This window comes from Lynx rufus, unplaced genomic scaffold, assembly GCF_022079265.1.
Source record: "Lynx rufus isolate CCGP_SWC_20201006 ecotype Redwood Valley unplaced genomic scaffold, mLynRuf1.p SCAF_7, whole genome shotgun sequence".
NCBI lineage: Eukaryota > Metazoa > Chordata > Mammalia > Carnivora > Felidae > Lynx > Lynx rufus.
Window position 1 is genome coordinate 127,070,911 of NW_025814889.1, and position 21,003 is coordinate 127,091,913.

Here is a 21,003-nt window from a genome sequence, read left to right on the forward strand (position 1 = left end):
CATTCCTATAGAGCAGAAGTTCTTTGAGTGTGACCCCAGACCAGCAGTATCTACATCACACAGAAACTCATTAGAAATGCAGATTCTTGTCTACCTCCCCAAGCTACTGGATCAGACACCTTGTGGGTGGGGCCCAGCAATCTGTATTTTAACAAGCCCTCCAGATAATTTTGATGTGCAATGAAGTCACCCCTTGGGTGTGGGGGGGGGGGGGGGGGGTAAAAACTGCCAGTATCCAGCCCCATCCTAGATGAATTCAATCAGAATCCCTGAGATAGGGCTCACCGGCCAACCCAGCGATCCTGATGGGAGGACAGAGTTTGTAATCATCACTGGAAGAAACAGGAAGTTGGCACAAATGTATTACACTTACAAAGTACGGTCAGCCTGGGGCAGGGTCTCAGTTAATTCTTGCAACAAGCTGGCCCCTGCTGTGGTCTCGTTAGCTGGTGAGGAACCTGAGACTCCCGGAGCTTCAGGGGGTGTGGCCAGGCCCCCAGGCGCCGGCAGTTGTGCTGGCTGTGCTGGGCAGAGCCACCGGGCTGCGGGAAGACTGCGTGGGGTCTTGGATCTTTGCTGTTGGAAGCGTGGTGCTCAGGCAGAGCTGGGGCTGGGAGAGCTCCACGAGGGGAGCCAGGGGAGATGGGAGGGGAGATTTGGAGGACACCTTAGGGCCGGATCCAGAATGGGGAGTCCCAAGTACCAATAACCCCAGGCGTTTTTTGGGTTTTCTACTAAGTGCCAGCCCCTGTGCTTGGTGCTTTAAGTGAGCCATCTCCTGTGTGTTCACATGATCTCTGAGGGAGATAACACTCGCAGGATAGTCACACGGTATCCCTGTTTTGCAGATGAGGAAACTGAGGCCCAAAGACTCCGGAGAGTCTGCCCCGGGGTCGCCGGTGCGGTCACCCGTGCGATCAGGATGTCTCCAAAGGTCCTCCCACCACACGGGGATTCAGAGTCAGGGTCCCCAGGGAAAGCGGGGTGGGGGTGGGGGGGCTCAGGGGCGGGGGTGGGGGGTGGGGGCCGGCGAGCAGGAGGTGGGGCTGAGCCGGCAGCCCCCGCCACCCGGCCGCCCTAACGCTCTCGCGTCCTCCCGCGCAGGCCCTTCCTCGTGCTGCCGCCGCTGATGGAGTGGATCCGGGTGGCCGTGGCGCACGCCGGCCACCGCCGCAGCTTCTCCATGGACAGCGACGACGTCCGCCAGGCGGCCCGGCTGCTGCTGCCCGGCGTGGACTGCGAGCCGCGCCAGCTCAGGTAGGGCCGGGTGGGGGCGCAGCGAGGGGCGTCCTCCCCGGGGGGGGGGGGGGGGGGGGCGGGACCGCCGGCCGAGCCCCGCCCGGCGCCCGCCGTGCGCCCCGCAGACGGTTGAAATGACAGACGCGGGCTTGAGGCTAAGCGGGTCCCCGCACTTCCAGGGATGGAGGAGGACGGGAGCAGGGCGTGTTGGGAACGCTCCGCTCTTGGATGACCAGTTATCGGCCTGCCTGTTTCTGTTCACATTCTTTGAGTCTCATTCTCCTCCTCTCCCTCCCTCCCTCCCTCTCTCTCCCTCTTCCCTCACTCCAAGAGAAAGAAATTATGGTCTTCCTGTAGTTTTCCAACAAAATCTTGCACAGTAAAATTGCTGGCTGGGTGAAAGCACATCTCTGCTTTTTCACATCCGTAGGGATGGCGGGAGCCCTCTATTTCCCGCGCCTGTAACCAGGTCTCTCCCCCATCAGGGTGGGAATTTTTCTTGGGCCACTCGGGGACCCCTCCCCCCCCCGTGCATGGGAACTCATTTTTATCCAAAGCAAAAGAAAGAAAAGAAACCACTCAGCTGAGTCAAAAGCTGGGTCTAAATGCAAAACAGCAGGAAGCTCAGAGGTGTGTATGCATGTGTGTGCTGTCGTCCGGGTGGTCATTGTCACTATTTTCTTTCTATTTTTCTTTCTTCATCCCCCCCGCCCCGACTTTATTAATACATAGTTGACATATAACATTGTGGACCTGTAAGGTGTACAAGGTGTTGGTTTGATACATTTATATATTGCAACATGATTACCACCTTTAAGAGTGTTGGCTAACACCTCCATTCCATCACATGATGACCATTTCCTTTTTGTGGTGAGACCATTTAAGACCCACTCTCTTAGCAATAGCAACTTTCAAGTATATGATACAGTATTATTGGCTATAATCACCATACTGTAGATTAGATCCCCAGAACTTAGTCATCTTATAACAGGAAGTTGGCACCCTTGGACCAACATGTCCCCATGTCTCCCACCCTCTTGCCCCCGGTAACCACCATTCTACTCTCTGTCTCTCTCAGCTTTATTTAGAGTCCACATATAAATGAGAGCACACAGTATTTGCCTTTCTCTGTCTGACTTATTTAACTTAGCATAATGCCCTCAAGATCCATCCAAGTTGATGGAAACGCTAGGGTTTCCTTTTTTCTTGTGGCTGAATAATATTCCATTATGTACGTATATATTTTTTTCGCATCTTCTTTCTCCATTCATCCATTGATACTTAGGTTGTTTCCATATCTTGGCTATTGTGGCTAATGCTGTATTTGAACGTGGGGGTACAGATGTCTCTTTGCAATCCTGTTTTCATTTCCTTTGGATATCAACCCACAAGTGGGATTACTGTATCACATGGTAGTTCTATTTTTAATTTTTTGAGGCACTTTCACACTGTTTTCTATCATGGAATGGTGGCTGTACCAATATACATTTCCACCAAGAGTGCCCAGGGGTTCCCTTTTCTCCACATCCTCACCAACACTTGTTATTTCTTAGCTTTTGGATAGCTAGCCATTCTAACAAGGGTGTGCTGATAACTCATTGTGATTTTGATTTGCATTCCTGAGCATGTGGGGTTTCTAAACAGTTTGGGGTTTTTTTTCCCCTTAGTGTGTGAGGTCTCTGAGTTCTTGGGTGTCTGTGTCCCTGAAGTGTAATGTTTCTGAGCTGTTGGGGGTCTGTATCCCAGATTTGGGGTCGCCCAGCCATTTAGTATGGTCCGCGCAGGATTGGAAGTCCCTCGATTCTTTGTGGGTTCCGCATCCTGGATGTGTGGACTCTGAACCCAGAGTGAGAGTTCTCTGAGCTGTTTAAAGGGTCTGTATCAATGTGTGAGATCTACTGGCTGGTTGGAGCCTTTGTTCTTGAGGGCCCTGAACTGGCTGGCTGTTTCCCCAGGTGTAAGGCCTCTGGCTATCTGGGAGTTTGTATTCTCGGTATATGATCTGCAAGGCAGCTTCAGGTATGTGTCCAAGATATGTCCATCTGTAGGTCTCTGTGCTGTTTCTGTATCTGTTTTCAGATTGTGAGGTCTCTGAAGTATTAGCCAGTTTGTACACAGAGTATAGCATTCTGAACACTTGGGTATGTGCGTCCGATAGAGTGAATCCCTTGAGCCATTTGATGGTCTTTGCAGATCTATGTTTATGAGCTGTGTGGGCATCTTCGTTCAGAGTATGAGAGCTCTGAGACGTTCGGGTGTCTTGTCCGAGGTGTGAGTTGTTGAGCAGTTTGAGGGTCTTCATGTCAGAGTTTGAGGTCTCTGAGTTGTTTGTTAAATGTTTCACATCCATCTGCTATTGGGGATTTGTGAGGAAGAGTGGAGTTTCTGAACCTTTTGGTGGTCTGTGTTTCAAGATACGAATCTAAAATATGTAAAGAACTCATACAAGTCAGTAACAAAAAAACAATCTGATTATAAAATGGGCAGAAGGTCTGAATAGGCATATTCCCAAAGAGGACGTCCAGATGGCCACCAAGCACATGAAGAGTTACTCAGCATTGCTCCTCATCCAGAAAATGCAAATCAGACCCACAGGGAGATATCCCCTGACACCAGTCAGAATGACTATTAGCAAAAAGACAAGAAACAGGTGTCGGCGAGGATGTGGAGGAAAAGGAACCCTCGTGCAGCGTTGGTGGAAATGCAGACTATGGCAGCCACCGTGGAAAACGGTAATGGAGGTGCCTCAAAAAATTAAAATTAGGGTTACCACAGGATGCGGCAATGCCACATTGCTGGGTATCCAGCCGAAGAAACAAAAACACGAATTGGAAAAAATACATTTGCATCCCTATGTTTACTGCACATTATTTGTAAGCTAAAACATGAAGACAACCTATGTCCATCGATGGATGAATGGATAAACAAGATGTGGTGTTTATACACAGTGGAATACAACGCAGCCATAAAAACCAATGAAATCTTGGTTTGCAACAACATGGACGGACCTTGAGGGTATTAGGCTAAGTGAAATGAGTCAAACAGAGAAAGACAAATACCACATGCTTTCACTTATGTGTGGAATCTAGGGAAGAAAAAAAAAAAAACAAACCCAGACTCATAGATACAAAAAACAGATTAGTGGCTTCCAGAGGAGGGTAATGAGCATCGGGCAAAATGGGTAAAGGGGATTAAAAAGTTCTGGGGCACCTGGATGGCTCAGCTGGTTAAGTCTCTGACCTCAGCTCAGGTCATGATCTCGAGGCCTGTGAGTTTGAGCCCCACGTCGGGCTCTGTGCTGACAGCTGGGATCCTGAAGCCTGCTTCGGGTTCTGGGTCTGCCTCTCAATCTGCCCCTTCCTCACTCACACTGTCTCAAAAATGAATTAATGTTTAAAAACAATTTTTTAAAAAAGTACAGGCTTCTAGTTATAAAATAAGTAAGTCACGGGGATGAAGAATATAGTCAGTTATATGTATTAACTGGGGCGCCTGAGTGGCTCAGTCGATTGAGTGTCCGACTTCGGCTCAGGTCATGATCTCACAGTTCGTGAGTTTGAGCCCCGCGTTGGGTTCTGGGCTGACAGCTCAGAGCCTGGAGCCTGCTTCGGATTCTGTGTTTCCCTCTCTCTCCGCCCCACCCCTGCTTGTGCTGTCTCTCTTTCAACAATGAATAAACATATAAAAAAATTTTTAATAATAATAATACGTATTAACTTTGTAAGATGACAGATGGTAACCACACTTATGGTGGTGACTATTTCACAATGTATAACAAGTGTTAAATCACTGTATTATGTACATCTGAAGCTAATATAATACATCGGTCATGCCTCAAAAAATAAAAATAAATTTAGAAAACACCTTAGGACAGACATCTTCAAAGATTTCAGAGGCCTCACACCCTGAACACATACTCGAGATACTTCAGAGGCAAACTTTGAAACCCACACCTTAATGAGTTTGCAGACATCATACCTTGAATACAGAAGCCCAGAGGCCACAGATTCAAACTTGGAACACAAACCCTCAAAGAGCTTAGAGACTTCACACACTGAACACACATTGTGAAAGACTTTGAACTCATACATAGTCACTATTTTCAAATCCCCACTGTGCACCCAATGAGAAACTGCCCTTCCTCTGAAATCCATCTGGCCCAATCGTGTGACCAGGCCACAGAGATTTCCACCCTTCTGATCTGATTGGGGTCTTCCAGGAAATAGAGGATTTACAGCATAAAACAGAGCCCGCCCCCACCCCGGAAACCCCAAAGATGCCCCTTGGCCCAGGAACATACGGGGGCTGATCAAGTCACCATTGCTGGCCTTTATTAAATGCTTTACCATATTCTGGGCACTGTTTGAAGTGCTTTACACAGATTCATTAATATCTAATATTCTCCAAACCTTACGAAGTGGATACTGTTATTATGTCCACTTTACAGATAAGGAAACTGAGGCACAGATAGGTTAAGTAACATGCCCCAGGTCATAGGACTCGTAAGTGGTGAAGCCAGGACATGGATTTAGGTGCCCCAGACCCCCAGGCCCGTAGTTCTAACCACTCAGGTTTCTGTCTAGGCAGCTCCTGCCTACACTGTCATCCCATAAGGGATGACCTTGTCACCTAGAATAACGACAGGTCTTGGGGAGATGCTAAGGGGCGGCCATTTATTTAGCACCTACTGTGTGCCAGTTCTCTCCCCACTTTACAGATTAGGAGGCTGTTGGTGGGACACTTTATAGATGGAGGTACCAGGGGTGGGATCCTTGTGGCTCATGCTCCAAAGCCCATCCTTTGCCCACTAGACTCCCCTGCTCCCTGTGTCCTCGGGGTGGCACCTTATCTGCCTGCTTTCTCCCACCACCCTTGCCTGCCATCACCAGCTCGAATCTGACTTGACCTTGAGGCTCCAGCTCTTCTCTTTGCAACAGTCCTGAGTCTGCTGGGTGTCAGGGAAAGTAAGGTTTTGGACACCTACTCTGTGCCAGGCACTGTCTTCGTGGCATGCAGTCGCCAACAATTGTGCAAGGCAGACTTTTTTATCCCATTTTACAGATAGGAAGGCTGAGGCTAATGGAGGTAATAGAACTTGCCTGAAGTCACACAGCTACTGTGAGGCAGATGAGTTCTAGAATGGAGGACCTGGCCAGTGGAGGTAACAACACTGTCTCCTTGGCTCTCTCCCCTCCCCCCACTCCCAGACATTCACCTTCCAAGTTGCCAGGTAGGCTCCAGGTTCTGAGCCCAGCTGAGCTGAGCCCGCTTCTCTAAGTAAACAGCCCTAGAAAAGTGCGGGTCATTGGGGCTTCTAACAAACGCAGGAACTTGGGATCTCGGTGCTTGGTGACTAGAGTGTCAGTGACTATTAGCACATATAATTACCTACCAGCTGGCCGAGGTTTCCTGGTGGGAGGCAGCCTGGATACCAGCTGGGACAGAGCAACCAGAGTCAAGGATTCTCAGGTCTGATGCTAGTACAGACATTGATTTTCAGAGTGACCTTGGCCAAATGCTGCTGGAGCTCTGCTTTTGTCTTTATTCAGCTACAGTAAAGCCTCACCATGGTGATGGGGTTTATTCAAAAGGAACACCATTTGATGCGGCTGCAGTTTGTAAGCTGACAGGGGTGACCCATTTATTCTTCCTTAATTAAAATATCAGATAATGTAAACCTGGGAAATTCAGCCTTTTATTTCTTCTCTTTTTCCTCTCCTTTGGGAGGTGGGGGAGGGGGCCTGTAGAATAAAAGAAAGAACAAATAATACATGCGGGCAGGGTTTTACATTTTCTTGTTAATAATTGGTCTTGAAACAGTTTAGAAGTACACAGAGTAAATCCTGTTTATTTCCCTGTATTTGTAAGAGGCAATTTTTCTGCTCCAGAGTGGGGCTGTGTTAAAATAATGATAATAAGGGATGTTTTCAAATCCTATCTTAGCTGATCAACAGCATCTACCAACAGGATTTAGGGGTTATTAGAACGATGAGCTCACTCCAGGAAACAGTTACTTTTTGCAAGTATTTCTTAAATTCAAACAGGTTTTGAGCTGTCCCAGAATGGATAAGTTTAGGGAGCGGTAAGGTGCGAAGGGTATCAGGATGGGATTCAGGAGACCAGGGTCGTTACGTTCTTTCCTTCCCTCTTTTGTTACATTTACTGAGAACTTACTAGGTGCCAAACGACACTCTCGATGCTCTCATCTGGGTCTGCTGCTGTGTAACAGGTGACTTCGCCCATCTCACAGGACAAGTTTGCTTCGTGGGGTGGGGAACCCCAGAAGGGAGCCGAATATGAATTTAATGAATTGAACCCTGCTTGACCTCTATTTAAAAAAAAAAAAAATTTTTTTTAAATTTTGAGAGACTGAGCACGAGTTGGGGATGTGCAGAGGCGGAGGGAGACCCAGAACCTGAAGCAGGCTCCAGGGTCTGAGCTGTCAGCACAGAGCCCGATGTAGGGCTCGAACTCCATGAACCTCGAGATCACAACCTGAGCCAAAGTCAGATGCTTAACCAACTGAGCCACCCAGGCGCCCCTGATCTGCTGCTTTTAACCCTTCTCAGGTCTCCCGGACACCTTTTGAGGTTAACAGGCTTTTGCCATTTGTCCAGTTTGGGTCAAACTGGGTTCTAAGGTGAAGGTTGCACCCCAGCAGTACCTGTCCTAAAATTCTGGTGCCTCCCACATAGCCTCTAATGACAGCTGGAGGTTCAGGTTTGTTTATCAACATGTATGGGGGTGCTGGTGGTCCGTGACGCCCTGTGGGGGGCATAGGGAGGCCACGTCAGGGCCATAGCATCTGGTGATCACCGAGTCACCTAGGAGACAGGCATTGTGCTGCTGGAGCTGTTGGCCCTCTTTCCCATGAACATCTGTGGCCCTTTAAGAAGAGTATCGCCCCGTGAGGGGACTTCCGGCCCTTGTGTCAGAAGGAGAGACGCTCTCCATCATTCTCCACCCATCTGTATGGAACCAGGCCTTGTTCTGGGCTTGGGGGGGGGGGGGACAAGGACCCCAGGACTTAGGCACCGCTGGGGAAATGCAGGCAATAAACAACAGTGACAAATGGGCAAGATGATCTCACATAGTCTGAGTGCTGCAAAGACAGGGAAGCAGTGTGGGGTAGATAGGGATTGAGGAGGGAGGGGCGGATGGTCGGTATTCAGAGAGCACCTTGGGCTCCCAAGGGGAAAGACAGTGCCACACTCCTGATTTAAAGGTACACTTGGTATCTTAGGCAGAAGACCGGGAAAAAAACTGGGGGGAAAGGGTTCCATCCGGAGCCACATCCACGCCAGCCATTTCCCTCGGTCATTTCCATATCCACCTCTGAATCCAGACCTGGAGGCCTCCCCATTCCCTCCCTCAGAAGGTCACCTGTGGAAGTGGAGCACCTGGGCCCTGGCATGGCTCTGTGGGCCCCGGAAGGCTCCCCAGCCTCTCACCGAGTCAAGAGCTGTTCTCTCTTCTTCCTTGGAGTGCCCTTGTCCTTGATTGGCTCTGGAAAATTCCTGCAGCTCCCCATGGCCTCTCCAGAGGGGCTGGCATTGGAAGGACAGCCACAGAATGCCAGTCCCTTCCTCACCTCCAGCGGACATTAAATCTATGCTTCAGGCTCCATGGTGACCTGGTGGAGCCACTGCTGTCCCCACACTGATGTCAGTGCATTAGCGCCTCCTGGAAGACCGGAAACTGCCCTCTCCCTGATCCCAGGAGAGTCATGGTGAGGCTAGCTGTTCTCCCCTAACAGTGTCAGGGACAGGCCATGAAGCCTGCTCCAAGAGCTAAGCTAGCAAGGCTGTCCTGCTCTCAGCAGGCACAGACCGGACACCTTCTGTGTGGCTGACATCCCATGTGTGTCCCCCATGGCCAGGCGGGGGGAGAGGCATGTCCCCAAGTAATTACAGAAAATTCTGGTAACTATTATAGGGCAGTAAAGATCTGGCTCCGGGACAGCTGGAAACATACGAGGTAGCTTCGATCTTAATGCTGACGAATGAACAGATTGATCAGGTGGAGAAAGTGAAGAGAGGAGAGGAAGGGAAGTCAGTCTACACGGAGGGGACCACACAGGGGTCCTCAGGGTGGGAGCTCGGGTTGGAGGAAACCTAAGGAATTCACACCATTCAAGCACCACCCCCCTGAGCACCTCCTGCGGGCCAGGCTCCGGACCAGGCACCAAAAATAGGGCTGAGCTCATCTGACTGTATATGCAGGACGTAGGAGCCGTCACAGACTTTTAAGCAGGGAGATGACATCAGATTTGTAGTTTAGAAGGAAGGGCTGGTGGCTGTGTGGATAATGGGCTGAGGCGCGCAGGGGTGGGACCAGAGTCCAGAAGCTGTTTCGGGAACCCAGGTGAGAGCCGCAGGCAGTCGGACTGAGAGGTGGGGAGGGCCGGAGACCCAGTGAAGGTGGAAGCAGCAGGACTTGGTGATGTATGTGGGGTGAGGGAGTGAGGGGTATCAGGCATGGCTCTGGCAGCCGTGGGCTGGGGTGTTTGGTGCTTCCTGGGGACAGAGATCCAGTTTGGGAAGATGAACAAGTCCCCAGGACGAACAGTGGTGATGGTGTCATGACAATAGGAAGGTACTTCATGCCACCGAATGCGCACACTTTAAAATGTTTAAAACGGTAAATCAGTGTTGTATATATTTGACCACAATTTCTTTCAATGGCTGTCGTGTGTTACCAAATGAAAGAGACGATGCAGGATAGTGTCTAAAGTGTCACCCTTGTGTGAAGTATGCACGTATATTTGCTATCCATGTTGGGCTGTCGCTGGAAGGGTAGATAACGAAGCCAGTAACCAGGGTCATATCCACACCCGCGGAGGAGAACTGGAAAATGAGTGTATGGGACTCCTGTGGCTGCTGTAACAAAATACCACAGATAGGATGTCTTAAAACAACAGACACATTGGTCTGGAGGCCAGAAGTCCAAAATCAAGGGCCATGTTCCTTCCAGATTGTCTGGAGGAGGATCCTTCCTTTCTTCTTCCAGCTTCTAGAAAAGCCAGCTATTCCTTGGCTTGTGGCAACACAACCCCAGTCTCTGCCTCCTCCTCACATGGCCTTCTCTCTGTCCAGATTTTCATCTTATAGGGACACCAGTCATGTTGGATTGGGACCCACCCCCGTGACCACATCTTGATTTGCTTACGTCTAGAAAGACCCTATTTCCAAGTAAAGTCACATTCACATGTAAAGGGGTGGAGGGTTAGGACATCAACATATTGAAAGGGGACATAATTCAACCCATCACACTGGGGGACAGAGACGGCAGGGAAACCCATGTGACTGTTGCATTCTGTAGCATGTGGTAACCTGTTCCCCTCACCAAATTTTTTACATTAAAGATTCACCCTGAGGTTTCTGTCTTGGGAGGGTGTGTAGCTTAGGGATGCTTTTAACAAATAGAGGACAAGGACAATATGAGCTAAGTAATAATGGATTCAGTTTTGAAAATGTCAAAGACAAGTTGCCATGCCAGCTGGTTGTCTGCAGAAATGAGAGAGTCCATGTAGGGCTTCTCCACCAGAGCAAGGTTGCCAGTGAGTCAGGTGCTCCCCGAGCATCTAACAGAGAGGAAGCAGAGCTCAGTGGTTAGGAGTGTAGGCCTTGCAGCCTGACTACCTGGGTTTGAGTCCTGGCTTGACCATTTACTCTCCATATGACCTTAGGCAAGTTGCTTACCTCTCTGGGCCTCAGTTTCTATATCTGCAAGATGGGGACAACCATATGCCCACCTCATGAAGTTGTAGGAAGGATCCAGTAAAATAATATGTATTTATTAGCACCATGTAGCATGTAAACCACATAGTATACTTGCGTCATAGTAAATGCACATCGGATATTAGCGATTATCTTTATTTCTCCACTCTGGACCCAGAAGGTTACCTCCTGGTTACCAAAAACAATAGCCTCAGCTTCCTCTGGTAGAGAGCGGAAATAAGTGTCTCAATGACATGTGGTGGTATACCATCTGGGATATGGTTTGTAGCCCAGGCTGAGGCCTCTGCCTTCCTCTCTCTGCTGGTGAGCCAGCCCCCGAGGGTGCAGGAAGAGATTCAACCCGGCCAACTGGCCAGGGGGCCACTCTCCCACCCCAGTGACAAGTAGGAGATTTTGAAGGCCATCAATGGTTAGACAACCACACTTCTTCAAAGCAGTCGAGCGCCCATCACCAGCTGCATTTGTGACCTGAGGTGGGGTCAGCAGTGAGAAGAGACAGCAGAAGGAAAGGAGAATGTGTGTGGACAAAGGCAGATATGGCTCCCCATTGGCAGGGCCTTGCCCCAAGTGAGCAGAAGTTAGGGAAGAGGTTAGGGGGCATAGAATATTCTAGAAGAAAGGGTCTTGCAGCATGGACTTTATCTCAGACAACTGGCTTACTTGGCTAGGGCAGATATCAGATACCTGAGGGGTGCCTGGGTGACTCAGTCAGTTAAGCATCCGACTTCGGCTCAGGTCACGATCTCACAGTTCATGGGTTCAAGCCCCGCATCGGGCTCTGTGCTGACAGCTCGGAGCCTGGAGCCTGGAGCCTGCTTCGGATTCTGTGTCTCCCTCTCTCTCTGCCCCTTCCCCACTCACACTCTGTCTCTCTGTCTCTCAAATACAAATAAACATTTTAAAAAAAGAAGAGGAAGAAGAAGAAATCAGATACCTGAATTCTGGGGCCTACCACAGAGCTTGACACTTAGTTGGGGCCCAGTAGAATGAATGAATGAACGAATGAATGATGCAGAAGGTTGTTACTATGCTGCTACTATACTAAATGACTAAGACTTTTCCTGGACTGACACAGATGAGAACAGGCTTCGACATGGGAGACGTGGGTAAGCAAGTGTGGAGCTCAAAGAGAGGTCGCACTAAGGAGGCCTTTGGGGGCAACGCTGGCAGATGGGTGGCAACTGATGTCACAGGTGCGGGTGAGAGCGTCCCAAGGAAGGGACTGAAGGAGAGGCCTCACCGTGACACGAGGGAAGAGAGGCCCTAGGCCAGAGAAGAGGCAGCGGTCACCAAGGGAACCGAGACGGAGAGGGCCCGCCGGAACCCCAGGTTGCTGTGCCAGCACAGAAGATGCAGACGAAAGGACGCCACCGGGCATGCCGGTGAGGGGAGCACAGCACCCTTTGCTTTCTGCAGCCTGGCGTGGGCGGAAACCATATTGCAGGCGACAGACAGTTTGCCAACACTTGGAATTTGTTCTGAGCTTTCCAAGTGTTAAAAGCAAAACAGAAACACAGTTGATGCTTCACGGCAACACAGAGAACTACATCTTAAATGGCATTTGGGGCTCGCTTCCAAATTGGAGCTTCCGATCCCAGCTGGCAGTTGTGAGGGTGTGTACTTTGCCATATGGGATTTGGCTTCCTGGGAACAGGGACCTTTTTTTGTTTTGTTTTGTTTGGCCTCCTCTTGAGTCTGTTAAATTTCTGTCCAGGGTGCTTTATTTACTTAGCTGCTAGCAAATCTCTCAAATTCTAGTTTAAAATAATACTTACACAGGAATATTCTCTTCGCTTAGCAATTAGGCAACCGTACTCATTCAAAGGCATGTACTTAGTACAAAGTACTTTGTTCAAAACCATGACAACAAAGGTGCTTTGGGTAAGAGCGAAGGAGCGGGTCCCAATCACTCAGCAAGTTTCTAGGCATCACGATGTTCTGTTGTCTGTGCCATTTTTCCAGAATGAACTTCCTTTTCATCAGCGCATTAAATTTCTCTATAAAACATTAAGAATCACCAGACTTGATGATCTCCAAAGGCCTGTCTAGCCCTGAAGATTATTCAGTCTTGTGGCCTAACATTAGGTGTGCGCATGGGAATGACACTTTTACCTGTGGGGGAAACTGAGGCATGCAGAAGGTGAAAGAAACGGGTAGAGCTTCAGCTCACCGTCTCTCCTGTATGTTAGCAGATGATAGAGGAACTAACAATCAAGAACCTGCCTGGGCCAGGCACTGTCCTGGGTGCTTCTCGTGCTCTGCTCCATTCAGCTCTATGAAAGGGCTCGATTTTCCTTTGCACATCTGAGAACACTGGGGCTCCAGGAGGTTCATAAACCTACCCACTATCACATGTAGAATGTGTCCTGTCTTGGATTTGAACCAAGTCTGTCTACAGACTCCAAAGCCCCATTCTCTCTGCTGAAGGGAGTAGCTCCAGTCAAAGAATCAACATCAGGAAGCGTGAAAGTAACTTTGAATGAGGCCCACCTCCTACAGTCTCCAGCCTTAGAATCTCTTAGAAATTTAGGTGCCGGGCGCCTGGGTGGCTCAGTCAGTTAAGCATCCGACTTCGGCCCAGGTCGTGATCTCAAGGTTTGTGAGTTCGAGTGCTGCATTGGGCTCTGTGCTGACAGCTCGGAGCCTGGAGCCTGCTTCGGATTCTGTGTCTCCCTCTCTGTCTCTGCCTCTCCCCGACTCATGCTCTGTCTGTCTCTCTCTCTCTCGCTCAAAAATAAACATTAAAAAAAAAGAAGAAGAAATTCAGGTGCATGGCAGCCTCTTGTGCAAATCTAACATAGCGTTGACCAGTGCCAAAGATGCCTGTGAAGGCTTAACGTGGAAATATGCTGCCACATGGCCAAGAAACCTATGAAGAGGGCTGAGCCTTACTTATAATCCTGAAGTGCATTCAAAACCACACCTAGGCATGCCTTTCACACCCATCAGGTCAGCAAAAAAGTGACAGTCTGATGATACCAGATTTGAGCAAAGATCTAGAACAGTCAGAACTCCAATACATCACTGAAGGGGACTCTGAGTCCACTTTCAAGGAAACTTGGAAACACATAATTCTACTCTTAGGTTTATACCCTAGAGAAACTCCTCCACATGGAAATCAGGTGTTCATTTTGTGTTTATAATTGCAAAATGAAGAAAAGGGAAAAGAAACAAGCTGTCTACAAGAGAAGGAGTAAATGTTCATTCAATGGCATACCGAGTAGCAAGGAAAGTAAATGAACCAGATCTACATGTTATTACACAGTCAAATCCCAGAAATGTAATATTGTGTTAAAAAAAAAAAAAGCAAATCGAGACAGGATTTGTGTAGTGTGCTAACATTTACATAAAGTTTACCAACATGCAAAACAGTCTATATATTATCAGGAATTTAATAAAAGCAGTAAAACATCTAAAGCATGCATGAGGATGATAAATTCAACCTGATGAGATAGGGTAATCTCAGGAAGTAGATGAAATGATGGAATCAGGAGGGGGGTCTAAGGGACTTTGTAATTATAATGCTTTATATATTTATAAATATAATTATAATGGTAAGCATATAGGTGGTCATTGTATTGCTTTTTCTTTTATGTGTGCCTAAATTAATTTATTAACAATAAAAGTTACTTAGCCAGTGTTTGCAACAGCATATTTAGAAGGCCAGTTATGGGATATTAATAAGCATTATTTAAAAAAAAGTGTTAAGCGGTTCAAATTTGGGGAACACTGGCAAAGTAAAATTAAATAGGCTTTAAAAAAAAAAACAAAACTTTCTCCATGCTTTTAACATGCTGTGTTTCTTGTAAATCCCAAAGAGAAGGTTATCCTGTTTAAATATTTTACCATAGAACAAGGGTTGGCAAACCAGAGCTGTCTGCCACCTATTTTTACAAATAAAATTGCCTGGACAAACAGCCATACCCATTTGCTTATTATATAGCCTGTGGCTGCTTTCACACTTTGCTTTCACACAGTGGCAGAGTTGAGTACTTATGACAGAGACCGTATGGCCCACAAAGCCTAAAATATTTCCTAGTCCGCCTTTTACAGAAATCATTTGTGCACCCATCATAGAGCATCCTATGGGGCTGTTGTCACTGGGAATGTTGGAATTGTAACACTCAAACTTTGCTCTCATACCACGGGAACAGGTGTGTGTGTGTGTGTGTGTGTGTGTGTGTGTGTGTGTGTGTTTGTGAAAACTGTTAAATAGAAGACCACTAGTTCTTTCTAGATTCCTTGGGGAATGGGGTGTGTGCTGGTCTCTTTGAATCTCCAGCACCTAACATAATAGGTAGTGGGTACTTAGCACTTGCTGTGTGCTTTCCTGAACTGATTTTAATTTAAAAACCGGTTGCGGAATGGATTCATTAGCATACAGATTCATTAGGTGTAACAGACATGCAAAATACCTGTAGTTTGGATAAGAGAGGAGTTTAAAATTCTCCCTCGTACAAGAATCCAGGCATAAGCAGTCGGGGCTGTTATGGCGTCTCCACCTCAGGGACTCAGGCACCTTCCCTCTTGTTGCTTCACCATTCCTTAGGTGCTACCTTCCTCTGCGTGGTGCCATATGGCTGGTTCCACCCACCGGGACTTCCTCTCTGCCTCTTGGGCAGAGGAAAAGTAGAAGGATAGAGCAGACCCCAGAGACTGCACACATCACTTCCCCTTACTTCCTTCCTGTTGGTCAGCACTTAGTCATTTGGCCACATCTGATCGTCAGGGAGCTGGGGAGTTACCATCTTTCTCTGGGCAGCTAAAAATTCAGGTCCTATAACAATACATGAAGGAGATAAAGAACTCTCTGGGGGACTATAACCAGTCTCTGCCAAAAAGGGATACGTTAAGGCCTTGCCAAAATTAGGGGTGACTCTTTTCTCTAAAGGATAGGCTTTATTTTCGACTCTTTTAAAATAAGCCATGATGCCAAAGCAAGAGATGTGTAATGATGCTTCGTCATTTTCTACTCAAAATCACATGACAGCACATTCAGAAATGAGCACACTAGGTTCATTCTCCTGGGTGTTTGTAGCCCTTGCATTTGAGAGACATCTTTTTTCACATATTTGAATGGACCCAGAATTTGTTTTGCAGGGAGGCAAACACAGTGGGTTTTGCCACTAACTGGCCATCTACTTCTAAAGAGAAGAAAGGTTCCAGGCCCCTTGGGATCTCTCCCAAGGCAGAAAAGATTAGCTGGGAGGAGCACATGGACTCACACTTTCTTTACCTTATCCGAGTCAGGTTAATGAGCCGGCCCTTCTCTGTACTTTGGTATAGCAGCATTAAACAGCAAGTAGACACCATTTTTGGACAAAGATTTCTCCTAGGAACTTTGCACTGTTACATGTTCCATTCGCTGCAATAATATATACTTTTTTTTCCTTAGAAAGGTGCACAGAGAACTTGGTGTGACTTACTTCAGCACAGAACAGTCTCAATTTGTTCATCTTTTTGCTACCCAAAAGAAAAGGAAAAACTCATCCACTAGGGGACTTGAAGCCTATGAAATGGAATGTGGCTTTTTTGGGAAAGTGTGTTGAGGAGGGGGGCCAGGGGCTGGTATCCAAGTCAGGCCTGTCGTCCTCTGAATTGTCATTTCACGATTCATTTCTGAAGCCACCATTTTATTGTCACGCTTACAGAATCCTGTAATGGGAACCGCTCGATATAGAAGAGACAATGCAAAAAAAAAAAAAAAAAAAAAAAAAAACGTTATTACCCTCTCCCAGGATTTCTCAACCTCAACCCGTCTCAACTGTGGACATTTGGGGCTGGATTATTCTTTGTTTGGGGAAGGGGGATGCTGTCCTATGCAATAGCATCAGTCTCCTGTACCTACGAGACACCAGGAGCACCTCATTATTCGTGACAACCCAGACTGTCTCCAGACATCGTCAGATGTCCCCTGGGTGACAAAAGCGCCCCTGATTGAGAATCGCCGCCCTACACAAGCCTACAGGTATCCATAGAGAGACTTGCTAAATGACCCTAGCCGAGGACATGCATTCTGCTCCTAAATGCATCTGTAACTGCTTCAGATTAGTTAACCCTTTTCAGGCTTCCAGTTTCCTGATCTTAGGAAGGTTAGGAGTTGGCCCCAGTGCTCTCTTTCAGCACCGACATTCTGGGATGCTGCAAGCCAAAAGCTGTTAGGTGGTACTTGTATCTGGAATAGGATTTGAAGGAAAGCAGGATACGGGGAGAGGATCTGAAGCGAGGGGCACACTGTGCATGCAGACCAGAAAGCAGCCGGGAGGCTTGTGTGCCGAGTGGGCGGCAGGCCATATTGGCTGGAAGGGCGAGAAAGAAGAAATGGGGGCGCCTGGGTGGCTCAGTCGGCTGAGCATCCGACTTTGGCTCAGGTCATGATCTCATGGTTCATAAGATCAAGCCCCGCACGGGGCTCGCTGCTGTCAGCGCAGGCCCCAGTTCAGATCCTCTGTCCCTTTCTCCCTGCCCCTCCCGCGCTGGCCCTCTCTCAAAACTAAAAAAAATAAATAAAAAATAAAAGAAGAAATGGTTGGGTGATGGGGACCTCTCGGGAGGGGCGGTTACAAGAGGGCCTCGAGTTTGAGGCCTGTGAGTGGGAATTTATGTTTCTTTGGCTTCCTGCACAGCACCTGACATCTAGCAGTGACCCAGGCAGCGTTAGCATAGAATCTATGTGTTTGTGGAAGACCTTTACTAGAACCGACAGGCAGTGGGCTGGGGCGAAAAGAGCTGGGCTCCAGCAACAGCCTTCCCAGTTCAAATCTCAGTCCTACCACCTGGTGGCTCTGTGACCTCGGTGAGTTTCTTAGCCTCTCTGTGCTGTAGTTTCTTCTTCTGAAAGGTGAAGATAAATTGTGTAGGGTTAAAGTAAGGATTAGGTAAGATCATATATATGAATGAGTATCTGTGTGTGTGTATACATACATATTTTACATGTATATACAGACACCCACTCATTCACAGGTGTGTGTAGGACATATATATATATATATATATATATATATATATATATATATATATATGGGTGTGTAAAATTAAAATAGTTCCTGGCACACAATAAATGATATGTGTTTGCTATTATTATTATTATTATTATTATTATTAGGGAACCAAAAAAATACTTTTTACGTTTACTTATTGTCAGGGACAACATGAGCAAGGTGGGGTCAGAGAGAGAGAGAGAGAGAGGAGAGAATCCCAAGTAGCCCCGCACTGTAGGTGCAGAGCCCGCTGTGGGGGGCTCAATCCTACAAACTGTGAGATCGTGACCTGAGCCAAAATCAAGAGTCAGACACTTAACCGACTGAGCCACCCAGGCACCCCAGGGAACCAATAAAATATTCTGAGTGTGGAAGCACTTAGTGCCTTGCACACTGCCTGACAAGTAATAGGTGATCAGAATGAATTAATGAAGAATTCTTAAATCTTAAATTCTTAATATCTGTAACTGACCGCATTCATCCTTAGCTAGGCCCGGGTCCAAACTCTGAGGCCGAGGCCAGGCAGGGCACACACACGAGTGGACCCAGCATGATGAAGGACCACAGAGAGGACTGGGCACGTGGGTGCCCCACATGTAAGTTTTCAGTCTGTTTCCAAACCCTGTGCCGGCCAGCAGCATGGGATTTAGGACTGCCCTGGCCTAGAGTTTGCCCCTCTGCACCCACACCCTGCACCTCTCCCTGCTTCCTGAAACTCTCTTCCAGTCAGACCTCCTGTGCCTTGCAGCAGGAACAGAACGTGGCTGTCTTCGTGGCTCTTTGAGAACCACAGGGCTGCTTTTCCATAGAAGTGTAAACCAGCCAATTCTTGGCTTTGTGCCCCCGTCCCCCACCTCCCCCAGGCTGACCTCCTCCAGGTAGGAGGTCAATAAACTGGGAAACCAGGGCCGGGCACCTGTGGCCCTGGTACACCCTCAGGATCCCCCCAGGCAGCCTGGCCAGTGCAGCCGCTGGCATACTGAGAGCACATTGTCTTGCTTTTATCCTGGGGGCCACCAGACCCTTATAAATGAAACCCAAGAACCTTATTCTCCTACATACTCTATAGCAGTAAACCCCTGCCTTGGACCTACAGACTCTCGTATTCTTATCTAGAGACACAGAAATTAGGAAATGGGAGAAAGCAGCCCAATCTGGCCCTTTAAATTCTAGGAAAGCTATTTTTCCATTCTGATGTATTCGGAGAGTAGCCATAAGGGGCAGTTACTTTCTTAGCTCCTGTATTAGTCAGACAAATGATAAGAGTATCTCAAAGTACAGTGACGTAACTATAATAGATGTTTATTTCTCCATCGTGTAGTAGATCAGCCAGTGCAAGCTCATGGGGCACCTCTGCTCCACAAGATCCCCCTGAAGACCCAAATTCCTTCCATCTTGTTGCTCTGCAATTCCTTTAGAGCAGGCATCGGCAAACTATGGCCCGTAAGTCAGCCTGGCTTTTTTCTTAACAAAAGTTTATGGGGACACAGTCACACCTATTTGTTTGCCTGTTGCCTCTGGCTGTCCTCGAGCCCCAACAGCAGACCTGAGTAGTCCCAACAGAGACCATCTATCCTAAAGCCTAAAATAGCGGCTACCTCATTCATTAAGAAAAACTTGGCCAACTTGGGGCACCTGGGTGGCTCAGCTGGTTAAGCAAGCATCCAACTCCTGGTTTTGGCTCAGGTCATGATATCACAGTTTCATGAGTTCAATCCCCACGTTGGGCTCTGTACTGGCAGCACAGAGCCTGCTTGGAATTCTGTGTCTCCCTCTCTCTCTCTCTGCCCCTCCCCCACTCACACTGTCTGTCCCTCTCAAAATAAATAAATAAACTTGGAAAAGAAAAACTTTGCCAGCCCTGCCTTAGTGCATTGGGCTCACCTGCACAGTCAGAGCTAGGACATGGGCAAGTCTGTTTATCAGCTGGGGAGGGGGAAGTGGAACTTAGTCAAATGGCTGTCACTGACCACAAGGGGAAATATAATTTCTAACCGGACAGCCATGTGCCATGCCAAAACTCAGTGAGGTCAGAAGATGCTGTATTACTATAAGGAGGGGGTGGAGAATGGATGCTGGAAGATGGTGGTCATTGTGACACATTCCTTTCCCAGACGATCCCCTTGGCCACGAATAAGTGTTCGCATGAAATAAGAGCAAAGACAGAGAAGCTAAAATGTTGGGATGAAGCCAGGGAGGAAAGCTGTTGCCTAGTAAGGGATAATACATGAGCACCAGAAAACATGGGATAAACTCAGAGAATGTCCATGCTTGGAGGCACCCAAGAGCTTGACCAGCCTAACACCCCCATTTTCTGGATAAGGAAACTGAGGCTGTTGAAGGAAATGGGATTCATCCAAGATCACACAGCTGATGGGTGGTGCAGCCACGACCTAAAGTCACATTCATCTGAGCCTTTATCTTGGCCATATTTCTGCCTTACCAGTTACTTTCAGAACTGTTCTGTTGGGTCCTACATGCCCCTCTTTCCTGGCAAAGCCTTGACATGGCCTCAGAATCTTCCTTAACACCACACCCCAACCAACCACAACACCATACTCCAACCAGCCGCACTAGTGAATCAGGGTTGGAGCCTGAGATTAACCCTGTTTTCCATGCCTAGTTTATATGTTGCTTCATAGCCAACATATTACCCTAGTTCCCATAGAGGTACTAGGGGCGCTGAGTGCCTGTAATGTGCGTGCTGCGTTTCAGGTGGCTGAAATATGTGCACATCTTCTAGAAATCCATAGTCTGTACCAGCGTTACACATCCCACATCCTCTAGCCACGTGTCTGTATTTGAACAGGGCTCCAGAATAGCCAAAATAGATTCGTATGCACTGTCTCACCTATTCCTCACAAAACCTGAACACGGGTACTGGTTCTCCCCAACTTATAAATGGGGAAAGGGAGGCCCAGAGAGAGATGGGGGAACTTGCCCAAGGTTATGCAGCCAGGAAATAGGCTATATTGGCATATACATCAACATCACTAGTTGTCTCCACCACCCTTCAGTGAGTTCCTGAAGATCCAGATAATGAA

General features: G+C 47.9%; 1 protein-coding gene across 1 annotated transcript in view; it reads left to right on the forward strand.

Annotated features, from left to right (window-relative positions):
* Positions 1-21,003, forward strand: part of ABTB3 (ankyrin repeat and BTB domain containing 3) — a 315,600-nt gene that overhangs the window by 235,378 nt on the left and 59,219 nt on the right. The window contains exon 4 of the mRNA XM_047066948.1: positions 1,105-1,257. Coding sequence (XP_046922904.1) covers positions 1,105-1,257 — 153 coding nt within the window. The remainder of the gene's footprint in view (positions 1-1,104; positions 1,258-21,003) is intronic.